The sequence below is a fragment of the Sus scrofa genome, chromosome 6, assembly GCF_054392235.1.
Source record: "Sus scrofa isolate SSC_HxYL_T2T_F1_AM1 chromosome 6, Sscrofa_HxYL_maternal_Yorkshire_Landrace_v2.0, whole genome shotgun sequence".
NCBI lineage: Eukaryota > Metazoa > Chordata > Mammalia > Artiodactyla > Suidae > Sus > Sus scrofa.
The window spans coordinates 170,001,035-170,019,176 of NC_139388.1; the positions used below are offsets into that span (position 1 = coordinate 170,001,035).

The following is an 18,142-nucleotide window of genomic DNA, read 5'->3' on the forward strand; positions in this document are numbered from 1 at the left end:
TAGTTTTACTTCTTCCTTTCCAATTTGGATTCCTTTTATTTCTTTTACGTCTCTGATTGCTGTGGCTAGGACTTCCAAAACTATGTTGAAGAGTAGTGGTGAGAGCGGATATCCTTGTCTTGTTCCTGATCTCAGCGGGAATTCTTTCAGCTTTTCTCCATTGAGAATGATGTTCGCGGGAGTTCCCGTCGTGGCACAGTGGTTAACGAATCCGACTAGGAACCATGAGGTTGAGGGTTCGGTCCCTGCCCTTGCTCAGTGGGTTAACGATCCGGCGTTGCCATGAGCTGTGGTGTAGGTTGCAGACGCGGCTCGGATCCCGAGTTGCTGTGGCTCTGGCGTAGGCCGGTGGCTACAGCTCCGATTCAACCCCTAGCCTGGGAACCTCCATATGCCGCGGGAGCGGCCCAAGAAATAGCAACAATAACAACAACAACAACAACAACAACAACAAAGACAAAAGACAAAAAAAAAAAAAAAGAGAGAATGATGTTCGCTGTGGGTTTGTCGTATATGGCCTTTATCATGCTGAGGTAGGTTCCCGCTATGCCCACTTTCTGAAGGGTTTTTATCAGAAATCGGTCAAAGGACGATTTGTCAAAGGATTTTTCCGTGTCTATTGAGAGGATCCTATGGTTTTTATTCTTCAGTTTGTTAATGTGGTGTATCACACTGATGGATGTGCGGATATTGAAGAGCCCTTGCATCCCTGGGATAAATCCCACTTGATCATGATGTACAATCCTTTTGATGTATTATTGGATGCGGTTCGCTAGTATTTTGTTGAGGACTTTTGCATCGATGTTCATCAGTGAAATTGGCCTGTAGTTTTCTTTTTTTGTGTCTGGTTTTGGTTCCAGGGTGATGGTGGCCTCATAGAATGAGTTTGGGAGTATCCCTTCCTCTGCAATTTTTTGAAATAGTTTCAGAAGGAGAGGTGTTAGTTCTTCTTTAAATGTTTGATAGAATTCGCCTGTGAAGCCATCTGGTCCTGGACTTTTGTTTGTTGTCAATTTTTTAATCACAGTTTCAATTTCAGTTCTTGTGATTGGTCCATTCATCTTTTCTATTTAATCTTGGTTTAGTCTTGGAAGATTGTACTTTCCTAAGAATTTGTCCATTTCTTCTAGGTTTTCCATTTTACTGGCATATAGTTGCATATAGTAGTCTGTTATGATCCTTTGTAGTTCTGTGACGTCCGTTGTTACTTCTCCTTTTTCATTTCTAATTTTATTGATTTGAGTCCTCTCTCTTTTTTGCTTGATAAGTCTGGCTAGGGGATTATAAATTTTGTTGATCTTTTCAAAGAACCAGCTTTTTGTTTCATTGATCTTTTCTATGGTTTTGTTTCTATTTCACTGATTTCTGCCCTGATTTTTATGATTTCTTTCCTTCTACTACCTTTAGGTCTTGTCTGTTCTTCTCTCTCGAGCTGCTTTAGATGTAAAGTCAGCTTGTTTATTTGAGCTTTTTCTTGTTTCCTGAGGTGGGCTTGTATTGCTATAAACTTTCCTCTTAGAACGGCTTTTGCCGCATCCCATAGGTTTTGGAGTGTCGTATCTTCATTATCATTTGCTGCCAGGTATTATTTCATTTCCTCTTTGATTTCTTCAGTGATCCATTGGTTGTTTAGCAGCATGTTGTTTAGTCTCCACGTGTTTGTGTTTTTTGCAGTTTTTTCTTGTTGTTGATTTCCAGTCATATAGCTTTGTGGTCGGAAAAGATGCTTGATATGATTTCAATTTTCTTTAAGTTACCGAGGTTGGATTTGTAGCCCAGGATGTGATCAATCTTAGAGAATATTCCATGTGCACTTGAGAAAAATGTGTATTCTGTTGCTTTTGGATGGAATGTCCTATAAATATCTATTAAGTCCATCTGGTTTAATGCATCATTCAGGGCCTGTGTTTGCTTATTGACTTTCTGTTGGTTGATCTGTCCATTGCTGTAAGTGGGGTGTTAAAGTCCTGCATTATTATTGTGTTATTGCCAAGTTGTCCTTTTGAGGTTGTTAGCAGTTACCTTATATATTGTGGTGAACCTATGTTGAGTGTGTAGATATTTAAAATTGTTATATCTTCTTCTTGGATTTATCTTTGATCATTATGTAACGTCCTTCTTTGTCCCTTAAAATATTCATTTTAAAGTCTATTTTGTCTGATATGAGTATTGCTACTCCAGCTTTCTTTTGATCCCTGTTTACGTGAAATATTTTCTTCCATCCTCTCACTTTCAATTGGTATGTGCCCCTAGAAGTGAAGTGGGTCTCTTGAAGACAGCATATATATGGATCTTGTTCTTGTATCCATTCAGCAAGTCTATGTCTTTTGGTTGGGTCGATCAGTCCATTAACACTTAAGGTAATTATTGATATGTATGTTCTTATTGCCATTTTATTAATTGCTTTGGATTTGTTTTTGTTGCTCTTTTTTTCCTTCTTCTCTTGTTCTTTTCTGCCTAGAGAAGTTCCTTTAGTACTTGTCATAAAGCTGGTTTAGTGTTGCTGAATTCTCTCAGCTTTTGCTTACCTGTGAAGGTTTTGATTTCTCCTTCAAATCTGAATGAGAGCCTTGCTGGGTAGAGTAATCTTGGTTGGAGGTTTTTTCCTTTCATCACACTAAGTATATCATGCCACTTCCTTCTGGCCTGCAGAGTTTCTGCTGAAAAGTCTGCTGACTAACCTTATATTAGGGTTCCCTTGTATGTTACTTGTTTCTTTTCCCTAGCTGCTTTCAAGATTTTCTCTTTGTCTTTCATTTTGGTCAGTTTGATTAATATGTGTCTCGGGGTGTTCCTCCTTGGGTTTATTTTATATGGTTCTCATTGTGCTTCCTGGATTTGAGTGAGTGGTTCCTCTCCCATATTAGGCAAGTTTTCGGCTGTTATCTCTTGGAATATGTTTTCTGTCCCCTTCTCTCTCTTCTCCTTCTGGCACCCCTATAATACGGATGTTGGAGCGTTTCATGTTGTCCCAGAGTTCTCTGAGACTCTCTTCGTTTGTTTTCAGTCTTTTTTTCTCTTTTCTGTTCTGCATCCGTAATTTCCACGAATCTGTCCTCCACTTGCTTATTTGTTCTTCTGCCTCCTGTATTCTGCTGTTAGCTGCTTCTGGTGACTTTTTTATTTCAGTTACTGTATTTTGCATCTCTTCTTGTTTAAGTTTTCTATCTTGTATCTCTTTGGTCAGGGTTTCCTGTAAGTTATCCATCTTTGCCTCCAGTTTATTTCCAATGTCTTGCATCAATCATCTTCAGCATCAACAGTCTAAAGTCTTTTTCCTGGAGGCTGAGAATCTCCTGATCATTTAGCTGATTTTCGGGGGTTTTTCCTTTCTCCCTCATCTGAGGTATAGTTCTCTGTCTTTTCATTTTGATAGGTTTTTGGTGTGGTGACCTTTTTACAGATAATTGGGTTGTAGCCTCCCTTACTTCTGATGTCTGCCCCCCTGTGGCTGAAGTCAGTATGGGGGGGCTTACTGTAGGCTTCCTCTTGCCTGCCCCCTGGTAGGTGGAGCCAATTCTAATCCCTCTGGTGGGTGGGGCTTAGTCTCTGGATGGGATTAGAGGCAGCTGTGTGCCTGAGGGGGTCTTTAGGCAGCCTGTTTACTGAGGGGCGGGGCTGTGATCCCACCTGGATTGTTGTTTGGCCTGGGGCTTCTCAGCAGCTGGCTGATGGGTGGGGCCAGATTTTTCCCAAATGGCCACCTCCAGAGAAAGGCAGCTGCTGAATATTCCCGAGAGCTTTGCTTTCAATGACCTTCCCTCACAAGTCACATTCACCCCTGTTTTCCCAGGATGTCCTCCAAGAACTGCAGTCAGGTTTGACCCAGATTCCAAAGGAGACTTTGCTTTGCCCTGGGACCCAGTGCACGTGAAAGTCTGTGTGCGCCTTTCAAGAATGGGGTCTTCATTTCCCCCAGTCCTATGGAGCTCCTGCACACAAGCCCCACTGGCCTTCAATGCCAGATGCTCCAGGGGCTCTTTCTCCCCATGCCAGATCCCCACACGTGAGAGTTTGATGTGGGGCTCAGAACTCTCATTCCTGTAGGTGCGTCTCTGTGAACCAGTTAGTTTCCAGTCTGTGGGGCTTCCCACCCAGGAGGAACTCTTTGAATTTTTAATTCCTTCAAAAGTATACCCAGTATATGACACCTCAGAATTTTTGAAATATTAAGTTAAGAAAATGATAATCAGGAGTTCCCTTGAGGTACAGCCACTTAAAGATTCAGCATTGTCACTGTAGCAGCTAGGGCTGATCCCTGGCCCAGGAATTTCTGCATGCCAAAGGTACAGCTAAAAAAATAAAAAAATAATAATAATCAAATCCACAATGAAACACTACTTAACACCGATTAGGATAGCTCCTTTTTTTTTTTTTTTTGGGTCTTTTTTTTTTTTTAAGGGCCACACCTGCAGCATATGGAGGTTCCCAGGCTAAGGGTCAAATCAGAGCTGTAACCTACACCACAGCCATAGCCACAGCCACACAGGATCCAAGCCATGTCTGCGACCTACACCACAGCTCATGGCAACACTGGCTCCCCAACCCACTGAGCAAGGCCAGGGATCAAACCTGCATCCTCATGGATACTAAATGGATTTGTTTCTGCTGTACCACAACAGGAACTCCAGGATAGCTATAATTTTTAAGAAGACAAAAACAAAACCAAAAACCCCAGAAAATAACAAGTACTGGCAAATATATAGAAAAAAAATGGAACCCTCATACATTGCCGGTAAGGATGCCAAACGATGCATCCAATGTGGAAAATAGCTTAATGGCTCCTTAAAAAATTAAAGACGGCGTTCCCATTGTGGCTCAGTGGGTGAAAAATCCAACTAGTATCCATGAGGACGCAGGTCTGATCTCTGGCCTCACTCAGTGAGGCCACTCACTCAGTGATCCAGCGTTGCTGTGAGGGGTGGCGGAGGTCGCAGCCATGGCTCAGATCTGGTGTGGCTGTGGTGAAGGCTGGCAGCTGCAGCTCAGATTCAACCCCTAGCCTGGGAACTTCCATAAACCTCAGGTGTGGCCCTAAAAGGAAAAAAGAAAAAAGAAAAAAAGAGAGAGAGAGAATTACCATATGACTCAGCAGTTCTACTCCTAGGTAGGTACATACCCCAAAGAACTGAAACCAGGAACTCAAGCATTTGCATATGAATCGCAGAGCAGTATTTCTCCCAACAGCCAAAAGGTGGAAACAACCCAAAGGTCCTTCAACTCAAGAATGGATAAACGATTATGGTGTATCCAACTGATGGGATCTTACTCAGCCATGAAAGGGAATAAAGTACTGACACACACTACAATACGGATAAACCTCAAAAATATCATGCTAAATGAAAGCAGCCAGACACAAAAGATCACATAATTGTACGATTCCATCATAAGAAATATCCAAAATAGGTAATCCGTTTCAGAGACAAAATACAGATTGTGAGGTACCAGGGCTGGGATAAAGGCACAATGGAAAGTGACTGCTTAATGGATAAAGGTGATGCAATATCTTGGAACATGACTTTAATTCAAACTTCAATCCAGTTTGGTTTTTTTGTTTGTTTGTTTGGCCACGGCTGCATCATGCAAACAGTTCCCAGGCCAGGGATCAAACCTGAGCCACAAGGGTGATGTGAGCCACATCAGTGACAACACCAGATCCTTAATCTGCTGGGCCACCAGGGAACTCCTTCAATCCAGTTTTGAGCTTTGGCTTTTCAAAGGTTACTTTTCTCTCTGTTAAACATTATTTTGCTGGTTCTTCTTGAACCATTATTTCTGTTCAAGAGGCTCTGAATCAACTTAACATTCGACATGGGAAAAATGCCACCAGCATGTGTGATAAGCATTTCTTCAGTGCCTTTATCCAAAAAATTCATAAAAATGACAATTAAGACAAGGACAAGGATAGAGGTGACATCATTTCAGACTAGTATTGACACATCAAACCTTTTGTGGACACTGCACATCAAACAAGTATTAATCCAACCAAGCTTCTGTTACTGTACCCTGCAAATTACTGGTGTGCCTTACCCTACAGATAAAAGGACGAGTGTGAGACCAGCAGTCAACAGGTACCCTAAGTAAAGCGGCAGGGCCACTGAGAGTAAAAGGGTACAGGATGCAATAACAGGCAGGAAATAACCTTTCCTGACTGCACAGCTTAACCTTTGTTAGGTCCCGTCTACCATACAAAGCCGAGACATCGAGAAGGCTCCATCTTTATCCAATATATACTGAAGTGCCTACTTTGTGCAAAACATGTTCCCTAGCCTCATGTATCAAATATTTATACACAGAGCTATACACAGAAACAATACAACGTCACAAGATTAAGAATCACTTCTATAAGAAAGCTCTTTCTCGGGAAAGTTATTTATTAAAGTTACAATCATATTGAATCTTTTCCTTGACTCGCATTATGTAATCAGTTCCAGCGACAGCGTGAGAGAGCAAGAGAAGACAGTCTGTTAAATTTCATTCTTTGCTATACTTCGCTTTGAGAACTCCAACTATCCAAACCCTAAAAAGAAAAACAATATATTCGGCAATGACAAATGACAAGCAAGGACTTGTTCATAGAGCAAGGGACCATCTCAACTAACACCTACCAAGCCGGCAGGAAGAGAAGGCGCACTTACCAAGCCCGCAGTAAGAGAAGGCGCAGACTGTCCGAGGGACTGATTCCTCATCCGAACCAGGTTTGATGCTTCTCCAGAAGGCTGCCAAGCCACCTGTCCCACACTGCTATGGATACTGCTGGACAAGGGGAGCAGCTGCTTGCCTTCAAACACAAGGTTTGGAAAATTAACAAATCATTAATTAGTGAATAAAAAAATACAATAACATCAAGTGGATTAAAATCACACTGATCGAAAAACAAAGTGAAGTCCTCCACACCCATTTTAGAATCTGTAGCCTCTAAAATGTACAATTGTGTTGATGATGTGAGAACAGCAAGTGGAATACTGAACTGAACTATTTTTTTTGGACACGTCCATGGCATGTGAAGTTCCCTGGCCAGGGATCGAACCCATGCCACAGCAGCAACCCAACCTACTGCAGTTACGATGCCAGAGTTGCCACAAGGAAACTCCAGAACTGTTTTTTGGGTTTTTTTTTTTTTTGTCTTTTGTCTTTTTAGGGCCGTACCTGAGGCATATGGAGATTCCCAGACTAGGGGTCTAATCAGAGCTGTAGCCACCAGCCTACACCACAGCTCATGGCAACACCGGATCCTTAACCCACTGAGCAAGGCCAGGGATCGAACCCACAACCTCATGGTTCCTAGTCGGATGCATTTCTGCTGCGCCACAACGGGAACTCCCAGAACTGTTTTAAATTCTCTGTAACACCCACCACCATGCTAGGCACCCAACCTAGCAGGCTAAGAGTTTTCCAGTCCCCTCCATCGTACTTAGTGCCTCACCAACTCAACGAAAAGAGTTCCTGTGTGGCTCAGCAGGTTAGGGAATCAGTGCTGTCACTGCAACAGCTTAGGGTGTTTGCTGTAGCGCTAGTTCAGGCCCTGACCTGGAACTTCTGCATGCCGTGAGTGTAGAGCTCACAGTTTCTCCTCGACAGGGCTGGCCCTTCGCCTTCCGGAAGATAAACACTGAATCTACACTCTCTCGCGAGACTCCATGTATTCCATTCAGGCTGACTGACTGCCTTAATCCCATTGAAAGACCACAAGAAAGACACTTAGAAAGACTGAGCATCTAGAACTGCAAAGCCTTTCTAGCTGAGTCCCATTTCAACCCCTTCCTTCACACCATTCTCCACACTGTTGCTAGTGATCCAGTCCAAACCATTGTAGTCACGGCATTCCCTTCCTGAGAAACTTGACAAATTCCCACTGTTTACAGAATTAAGCCACACTTTTAAAATACTAAAAAGGTCCTCCATAAATCCTTCCTGGCCTCAGCTCTTTCCACTCTTTCAAAACTGATTCATTCATTCACCTTCAATCTTCTGCCCTGCACCTTCTTCTGGCTTTACCTGGATCACCAATTCACTTGAAAACCCTTCTTCTTCCTGGCAAAATCCTATTTGTCACGGAAATATCCATTTTTACAAAGAGGTCTGAGCAAAAGAAGGTTTGGGTTTTGTATTTGCTACAACACATCCTTTTACTGAAAACAAAATGTGATGCAATTTATTTCGGGGGCAATTTAGCAAAACCTATTGCAATTTTAGCTTGAGTATGCTCAGCACTCCTCTTGTAGGAACGCACTGTAAAGGGGAAAAAAGCAGCGCAGAATGTTCGACCTAGCAATGCTCGCCAAACAAACCTGGAAATAAGGTAAATGATCATCACAAGTTAAAGAAATTATATTTCCACATATTACACACTGAACCTATTAAAAATAATGGGACAGCTCAACATGTAGTCAAGTGAAAAATGTTCAACATTTCCTGTTGAGTAAAAATAGCAGAAAGGAAGCATACAGCATATGATCCCAATTCTGATTTTTAAAATAAAGTTTAGATATATTCATATAATACTTTAAATGTATATATACATGGTTGGACAGAGACAAAAGAAAGTAAAGATTAGGAAGGAATTTTCACTTGGACATATACATGTCTCTGCTCTCAATTTTTTTTTTTTCTTGCTTTTTAGGGTGGTACTTGCAGCATTTGGAGGTTCCCAGGCTAGGGGTCCAATCAGAGCTACAGCTGCTAGCCTAAGTCACAGCCACAGCAACATCAGATCCGAGCTGTGTCTACAGTTCACGGCAATGCTGGATCCTTAACCCACTGAGCAAGGCCAGGGATCGAACCCACAACCTCATGGTTCCTAGTCAGATTCATTTCCACTGTGCCACAACGAGAACCCCTCAAATTTTTTATAAGTGGCATATTTTACATCTTTAATAAGAAACATGTTTTGTTTTGTTTTGTTTTTTGACCACATTCACAGCATACAGAAGTTCCTGGGCCAGGAATCAAAGCCACGACAGAGCAGCAACCCCAGCCACAGCAGTGACAACTCCAGGTCCTTAATCACTAAGCAACCACGGCACTCCTAGGAACATGCAACTTGGAAAAAAAAAAAAATCTAGTTATCTTTCAAGTCTTCTTTCAAACGCATGCTTTAATAAAAGTCTTTCTGTAAAACCCTCCAAAAAACTAATAATGGTTCTCTACTTAAAACTTCCATAAGCCCAGAGTAGAGCCTGCCCAGCTTCCTTCCTTCTGCAAATGCTGCCAAGCTCCCTAGACAATCTGCCTGCAGATGACGACAACCTAAAGGAAAGCTAGCTTGTTAAGTTCACCTATGCACCTAGACAAAGGCTAGTATCACGTCTCTATCTCTGTAAAAATAAGGGCCTGCTGAGGAAAGAGGCTTCCACAAGAGCAGAAGAAACCCATTTGCACACACATTAGTCAGGACCTGAAACACATTAAGAACTGCCAAGAATTTGAGAAAAAACCAACAACATAAAACAGAAGGAATAATAGGAACAAATGGGGCAACTAGCCCTTTAGGAAACAAATAACTCAGAAAAAAAAGGGAACTTCTTAAAAATTCTAATTATTGGAGTTCCCGTCGTGGCGCATTGGTTAACGAATCTGACTAGGAACCATGAGGTTGCGGGTTCGGTCCCTGCCCTTGCTCAGTGGGTTAACGGTCCGGCGTTGCCGTGAGCTGTGGTGTAGGTTGCAGACGCGGCTCGGATCCCACGTTGCTGTGGCTCTGGTGTAGGCTGGAGACTACAGCTCCGATTCAACCCCTAGCCTGGGAACCTCCATATGCCGCGGGAGCGGCCCAAGAAATAGCAACAACAACAACAACAAGACCAAAAAAATAAATAAATAAATAAATAAATAATTCTAATTATTCTCACAATGATTCAAGAGGCCACTTTTAAGAAATAGGCCCAGTTAAAGATGGCTGACCAAGCACATCCTTGTAGCTTACATCTCCCAGGAAACGCCACTAAATGAGACTAGAGAAGCAAAGTAAACAAACAAGGGCTACATCCAGAAAGAGAAAGAGAGACAGAGACAGACATACGGGCACACCAAGAGAGAATGCACAAAATCTGGGGAAAATCTAAAGCTGACAGATGAATCATAACCAATGGAACCAGGGAAAGAAAGGCCTAGGGTATAAAAAGCGTAGAGGAAGATACAGTTAAATGGAGTATCAGGCTGCCCTGCAAAATCTCAGATAAACTCTGTACCCAATATTTAGATACCCATGAGGACATAAAGTTAAGACAGAAGGCTGAAATCAGAGTCACTAAAAATCTACAGACCGAAGGTCAAACACAAGCCCACTTCCACCTAGTGTCACCCAAGTAGCCAGACATTATCTCACAGGACAGGAGAGATTTAGCATCTCAGAGAAAAGCAATGGATTCTCGGCGCTCCCGTCGTGGCTCAGTGGTTGACGAATCCGACTAGCAACCATGAGGTTGCGGGTTCGATCCCTGGCCTCGCTCAGTGGGTTGAGAATCCAGCGTTGCCGTGAGCTGTGGTGTAGGTTGTAGGCTCAGCTTGGATCCCATGTTGCTGTGGCTCTGGCGAAGGCTGGCGGCCACAGCCCTAAATTGACCCCTAGCCTGGGAACCTCCATATGCCACGGGGGGCAGCCCAAGAAAAGACAAAAAGACCAAAAAAAAAAAAAAAAAAAAGAAAGAAAAAGAGCAGAATGCTATGGAAAAAAACAATTAAACAAATAACAGCTCTGAAGTTCCCATTGTAGCTCAGCAGTAACGAATCCGACTAGGATGCATGGGTTCAATTCCTGGCCTCATCCAGTGTTGCCGTGAGCAGTAGTGTAGGTCACAGACACGGCTCGGATCTGACATTGCTGTGGCTGGGGTGTAGGCCAGCAGCTGTAGCTCCAATTGGACCCCTAGGCTGGGAACCTCCATATGCTATAGGTGTGGCCCTAAAAAGCAGAAAAGAAACAAAAAATAGTTCTATGTGTTTAAACGCATAACTGACAAAATAAAAATTTCAATAGAAGATAAAGCCAAGGGAATAGCCCTGAAAAGGAACAAAAAGAAAAAGAAATGGAAAACTATTTACTATAAGCCAAGTAATTTAACAGTATTACGTTTGCTTCTCTAGTTCAAGTCAAATGGACTCTGTTTTCCAGACTCTACAGATTGTGTAAAACTATATCACATTTTAAAAGACAAAAAATACAAATAAAAAATAAAATAAAGAGCAAAGGAGTTCCCGTCATGGCGCAGCAGAAACGAATCTGATTAGCAACCATGAGATTTCGGGTTCGGTCCCTGGCCTCACTCAGCGGGTTAAGGATCCGGCGTTGCCGTGAGCTGTAGTGTAGGTCGAAGACCCCGCTTGGATCTGGTGTTGCTGTGGCTGTGGTGTAGGCCGGCGGCTACAGCTCCGATTCGACCCCTAGCCTGGGAACGTCCATATGTGGTGGGTGCGGCCCTAGAAAAAACAAAAGACAAAAAAATAAAAATAAAAAAACTATACCACATTTTAATTGCTTCCCTTTTTTTTTTTTTTTTGGTCTTTTTTTTTTTAGGGCCACACCCACGGCATATGGAGGGTCCCAGGCTAGGGGTCCAGTCAGAACAGTAGCCGCCGGCCTACACCACAGCCACAGCAACGCGGGATCCGAGCCGTGTCTGCACCTACACCACAGCTCACGGCAATTCGAGATCCTTAACCCACTGAGCGAGGCCAGGGATCAAACCTGCATCCTCATGAACACCAGTCAGCCTCAATTCCACTGAGCCACATCGGGAACTCCCCTCATCGCTTCCTATTTAGACGTGGCTTCCTTGGGTTAACTTTTCCCCCTTGAATTTTTTAAGACTTTTCTGTGGAGGAGGTGGGGAGGCCCTATGGACTCGAAAGGGTTTTGGAAATAGGAGAAAAAAGGAACTCAAACGAAGCCAAGTTTGTAAAGTCTACAGAAGTGAGCAGAGGACAAAAAAAATGTATTAAAAGGGAATAACCAGTGTAACAGTCAACCGGGAACCATCGAGCAGCTCGGAGGTGAGCTCCCCGAGAGGCCGAAGAAGCAGTCAAGGAGGAGAGCCTTCTCCACAGGTGTTCCTCACAAGACCACCCCCCAGAAGCTGTCAAAGCGCCAAGGCAGCTGACACTCCCTTCAGTATGGACAGCACAGTCCCACAGCTCTTCAAAAGCACAATTAGGTAGCTACCTGACAAAGAACTGGCCAGGCTTCCTCTCCGTAACTTGCAGTCATCCTGACTGAGCTGTCGCTGAAGTTTCGCTTTGCCAGTGGATGAAGCTATGTCGGGATTACTGAGCTTCCTGAAGAGCAGGGGGCTGAGTCCGGCTACCACGTCCTGCAAAGAGAAAAAAGCAAAAGCTACGTCTTCCATGTCTCTTCTGAAAGTGCAAGGACTTTAATTAAACATCTCTGTAACACTCATTACAGCTGAAACGTGCCCGCATTGGATGTATTTCCTGTTTAACAGCTAAAGCTAGAAACCTACTTCTTAGGAAGAGCCCTGCGGGTAGGCAGGGAGTGCTGTGGGACACTCACCGTAAAATGCCACAGCAAAAACAGGTGGTGAGATGTACAAGGTGACACAAGAGGGTATTCTGATCTGACAGGATGTGTTATTCATGATAAGTACATAGCTACAGATTTTTTTTTTATTTTTTATTTATTTATTTATTTTTTGCTTTTTAGGGCCTCACTTGTGGCCTGTGGAAATTCCCAGGCTAGGGGTCAAATCAGAGCTACAGCTGCCAGCCTACACCACAGCCACAGCACCACGGGATCTGAGCTGCGTCTGTCACCTACACCACAGCTCATGGCAACGCCAGATGCTTAACCCACTGAGCAAGGCCAGGGATCAAACCCATGTCCTCATGGATACTAGTCAGACTGTTTCCAAGCCACCACAGTGGGAACTCCCAACTGATGTTCATTTATTTGATTTTCTCCTTTTATTCACATTCTTCCTACATTCAGTAAAGAAAAGCATATTTTAACTCCTTAAAAATCACAAATAATAGACATACCTTTCCCTATTATACAAAGTTAGAAATACTTCTGACATTCAATTAAGGCTAAAATAAAACTAACAGCTTTCTTTATATGTCTATAATAGGAGCTAAATACACGTTTTCCAATGAAAAAGTATAATAGCACAATGGAGAAAATACAGACAATAGGAAGCACTGACAGTGTCTCCCCTTTGTCTTTACTTTAGTCTAGCCCATCCCGACTCATCCCAAAGTCATTTCCTCCTCGGTAAACATCATCAAGATGCAAACTTGTCTATTGCTTGTTTGTTTGTTTGTTTTGAGGGATGAACCCCAGGCATATGGAAGTTCCCAAGCTAGGGGTCAATTCTGAGCTGCAGCTGCTGGCCACGCCACAGCCACAGCAACGCCAGGTCTGAGCCACATCTACAGTCTACATCACTGCTCACAGCAAAGCTGGATACTTAACCCGCTGAGCGAAGCCAGGGATCAAACCCATGTCATCACAGACACTAGTTCGGCTTGTTACAGGTGAGCCACAACAGGAACTCCCAAGATGCAAACACTCTGATGCAAACACCCAGCTAATCAGAAGCATTAAATGAGAAAATATGCTGAAGAAAAATAAGGTAAATGAAGTCTATTTTGTGTATTTCAATGAAGGAAGCTACAACAAAGATGAGTAGCACATCAAAGAGACCTGGACAGTACAAAGAAAAAATGAGAAGCATAAGGAGAAATAACTAAAATGAAACCTGTTATCTGCCATTTGAAAAAAAGAGACCCAAGCAACTGGTATCACAGGAACACAAAAAGCCACAGAGGGGAGAATAAATGGAAAAATGCCAGAGTTCCCATCATGGCTCAGCAGTAATGAACCCAGCTAGTATCCATGAGGACACGGGTTTGATCCCTGGCCTCTCTCAGTGGCTTAAGGTTCCAGCATTGCCATGAGCTGTGGTGTAGGTCACAGACGTGGCTCAAATCCTGTATTGCTGTGGCTGTGGTGTAGGCCAGTAGCTATGGCTCTGATTTGACCCCTAGCCTGGGACCCTCCGTATGCAGTGGGTGCAGCCCTAAAAAGACAGCACCCCCCTAAAAAAAAAAACAAAAACAAAAAAACAGAAAGAAAGAAAAATGCCTACCTCCTTGAGAAATTATTTTTTACGAGAGCCTCTAGGTTCATATACTATGACTGGTTCACACATAGCAGAGTACAATACTGATGGGTGGTGGCTTATCCAGAATGTAATTCACAAATGCCCAAGGATAAGGAGAGTAAATTTGATTAAAAAAATAAACAACTGCAAAGGTAGTAAACGAATAAAAGGATAAAGGGGCACTGTGCCATGAAAGCAACCGACATGTCCCGGCAGTTGTTAAGGGAGCACGGGGAGAAAGGGAACTGGAAGCCACAGTTAATGCAAAAAGAGGAGGCAGCCAGGGAACAGCTCATATTCAAGAATGAAATCGTACCTGCGCATCAAGGAGAAATAATGTCAAAACCAGGCGCTAGTGCTGGTAACCCACCAAATACGGGTGGCCATTCACAGAAGCGACACCCCAGCAAGAAGCTGTGGGTGAAGGGGGGTGAGGAGGTCTTGTAGGGTATCAGGAATACTCTATAGGAGGGCAATCTGGAGGGAAACATCCCAAAACAGCTTACAAATGAGCTACACGACAGAGCCAGCATCTGGATGCCTGCCACCCTATACGGACGAACAATTAACCGTAGCCATAAAAGGAGCAACAGCCAACAGATGACTAGATCAGCACCAATTAAAACAGAGCCAAATCCTTATCAATCTCCCTATTCCCTATCACAACATACCAAAGAAAAGAAGTCGGAAAAGGGAGGAAAGGGAAATGGAAGCAGATCATGCCCCCTTCTCTCTGCTTTGTTGGGGTTTTGTTGTTGGTTTTTTTGGCCCCAACCACGCCATGCGGAAGTTCCTGGGCCAGGGATCAAACCAGCACCACAGCAGCAGCCTGAGCCCCTGCAGTGACAACACCAGATCCTTAACCCATTGAGCCACATAAGAACCCCAGATCATGCCCCTTCTTATTCCATGTCTCTCCTGTCAAAACTTTGCAAAGGGAAGGAAACACAAATTAAATTGGAAATGAAATTTAGCTTTTAAGCAAGGACGACTTTTTTACTTTTACTGAGGTATATTCTTCATTTCAGAAAAGTACATACAGCTAAGCATATAATTCAATGAGTTTTCCTGAGTTAAACACATCCATGTATGTAACCAGCATCAAGATTAAAAAAAAAAAAAGACGTAACCGTGACACAACTCCAGAAAGCCCCTGTGCTCCCCTAGTCACTCCTCTCTCCTCCAGGGTGACTACTGTCCGGGATTCCAAAGGAATAGATTACATGTGAAATCACTCTGTATGAACTGCTGTGCGTCTTGCTTCTTTTGCTCAGCTAGACTGGACTTTTTTTAGGGCCACACCTGGGGCATATGGAGGTTCCCAGGCTAGGGGTCAGACTGGAGCTGCAACTGCCAGCCTACACCACAGCCACAGCAATGCCAGATGCAAGCCACATCTGAGACCTATGCCTCAGCTTGCAGCAACAAGGATTCTTTAACCCACTGAGCGAGGCCAGGGATCAAGCCTGCATCCTCATGGATACTAGCCAGGTTCTTAACCCACTGAGCCGCTTTTAATTTTATTTAGTTATTTATTTTGGCTGCACCCATGGCATGTGGAAGTTCCTAGGCAAGGGATCAAACCCGAGCCAGCAGTGACAATGCTGAATCCTTAACCACTCGGCCACCAGGGAACTCCTAGACTGGACTTTTTAAAACAAGAGAACACTATTGAATTGACCAAAGAATTCACTGAAAGACAAAAGAATGAAGTAAATAAGACAAAATCACATAGAATCCAAGCGAGAAAGAAAAAGGGCATGGGAAGAGGGACTTCCTTTCCAACTTTCCAACTTTTTTTTTTTTGCCTTTTTAGGGCTGCCCTCGCAGCACATGGAAGTTCCCAGGCCAGGGGGTGCATCAGAGCTGCAGCCTACACCACAGCCACAGCAACAGGGATCCAAGCCACATCTGTGACCTACACCACAGCTCAGAACAACACCAGATCCTTAACCCACTGAGCGAGGCCAGGGATTGAACTCGCATCTTCAGGGACACTAGTCGGGTTCGCTCCCGCTTAGCCACGACAGGAACTCCAAAACTAACCTCACTTCTTACAGTTCTCTAGCTACCACTTCTAGTCACTTACAAGGTCCAGCCAAACTGCATGTTCTCAGGTTCAGTGGGATACCACTGTACCCTGAGAATAAGCTCTTCTTCCCTTCTGCTTAAACTGGATCAAATTTCTGTCTGGTTTCTATCATTTCTACAACCAAATGATTCTTCGGTGAAATAGGGAGTTAAGGAGGAGAAGGAGACCAGGCTGACTTCCAGATTTCCGGCTTGGGTGCTGTGCTCGTTAAGCCAGAGAATGTAGCAGAAACAAGCTTACAAATAACACACTATTATGGCAATAGGAGCATAACTAAAAATTACAGTACTTTTCCAATAACTATTAGGGAACTATAAACGTTTAATATGAAAGAAAGAAAAACAAAGGAGACATGAATAACTCTCTTCAACTCCATGAGGTTTTATCCCCCCTGCTACAGGAGAGTAAACGTCTTACTTCAAAAGCCAGAACAGGAACAACTGGATAAAACAAACAGAAGGAGGAGTTCCCGTCATGGCGCAGCGGAAACGAATCCAACCAGGAACCATGAGGTTCCGGGTTCGATCCCGGGCCTCGCTCCGAGGGTTAAGGATCTGGCGTTACCATGAGCTGTGGTGTAGGTTGCAGACGTGGCTCGGATCTGGCATTGCTGTGGTGTAGGCCAGCAGCTGTGGCTTCGATTAGACCCCTAGACTGGGAACCTCCATATGCCATGGGGGCAGCCCTCAAAAGACAGGGAAAAAAAAAAAAAAAAAAGATGAAAGAAAAACAAACAGAAGGAGAAGTAGGTTTGATTATAGGAAGACCTAACACTAAATGGGCCATCTTAAAAGGAATGGACTGTGCCCATAGAAAAAAGGTAAAAATCGGCCTCAAAATGTGGTCCCCAGACCAGAAGCAGCAGAACCACCTGTGAACTTGTTAGAAACGCACATTCTCAGGCCTCACCCTAGATCTCCTAAATCAGAAATTCTGGGCGAGGGGGCCAGCAATATCTGTTTTAACAAGCCCTCTAAGTGACTGTGAAGCACACTAAAGTTTGAGAACCACCAGACTAAATAAAATACCTTTAACATAATGCCCTGACACAGAGGTGAGTGGATCAATCGTGAGGACTGTGTCACAAATTATTGAAATTGATTTAAAGTACTCAAGTTTGCAATTGGTTTACTTAATTAATGAAAGTAGGTTCTTGGTAAAAACTACAATAAAGTCAGTTCATGTACGTTACAACACTCTTGCTTTTTGCTTTTTAGGGCCGCATGTGCAACATATGGAAGTTCTCAGGCTGGGGGTCCAATCGGAGCTGTGGCTGGCCTATGCCACAGCCCCAGCAACATGGGATCCGAATTGAGTCTGTGACCTACACCACGACTCACCACAATGCCCGATCCTTAACCCACTAAGTGAAGCCAGGGATCGAACCTGCACCCTCCTGGATACTAGTTGGGTTCGTTACCGTTGAGCCACAGTGGGAACTCCACAACATTCTTTCCTAAGTGAGATTTTTTTTTTTAAAAGCAGAATTACAGCTTACATGACAGGAATTACACATAACCTGTATTTATTGCAGCAACACTGCAATAAATTGCAGCAACACTGTAATAATATCTAACATATGACATGTAAATTTCAACTATTAAAAAAAAGTTGAAAATTGACTACAAAATCTCTACATACGCCTTCCAATTCTAAGAGCTTACAGCTCTCTTCTAATTCAGCGCTGTGGCTTTTCCCTCTCTTGGTCAGAACCATTCATCTCCCGCCTCCACAAGGCCCAAGCAAATCGCGGGCTCACTCCAGCCCCAAGGTTAGTGCTGTGCTTATACTTATCATGCTGTTAAGGACAGGATTAGAAGTAAAGGACTCGCGGCTGAAAACAGAAGTCTACACTCTAAAAACCTGTCCATCACGCTAAAAACCAGGCCCCTCAAGAAAAGCTGTCTTATCCTATATGACTGGTAATCCAATA

At 43.5% G+C, this 18,142-nt stretch overlaps 1 protein-coding gene across 1 annotated transcript in view; it reads right to left on the reverse strand.

The window, feature by feature from the left end:
- MAST2 (microtubule associated serine/threonine kinase 2) overlaps positions 1-18,142 on the reverse strand; it is a 212,218-nt gene that overhangs the window by 173,794 nt on the left and 20,282 nt on the right. Inside the window, 2 exon segments of the mRNA XM_021096724.2 lie at positions 6,639-6,781; positions 12,161-12,308. Of these exon segments, the coding sequence (XP_020952383.2) occupies positions 6,639-6,781; positions 12,161-12,308 (291 nt within the window).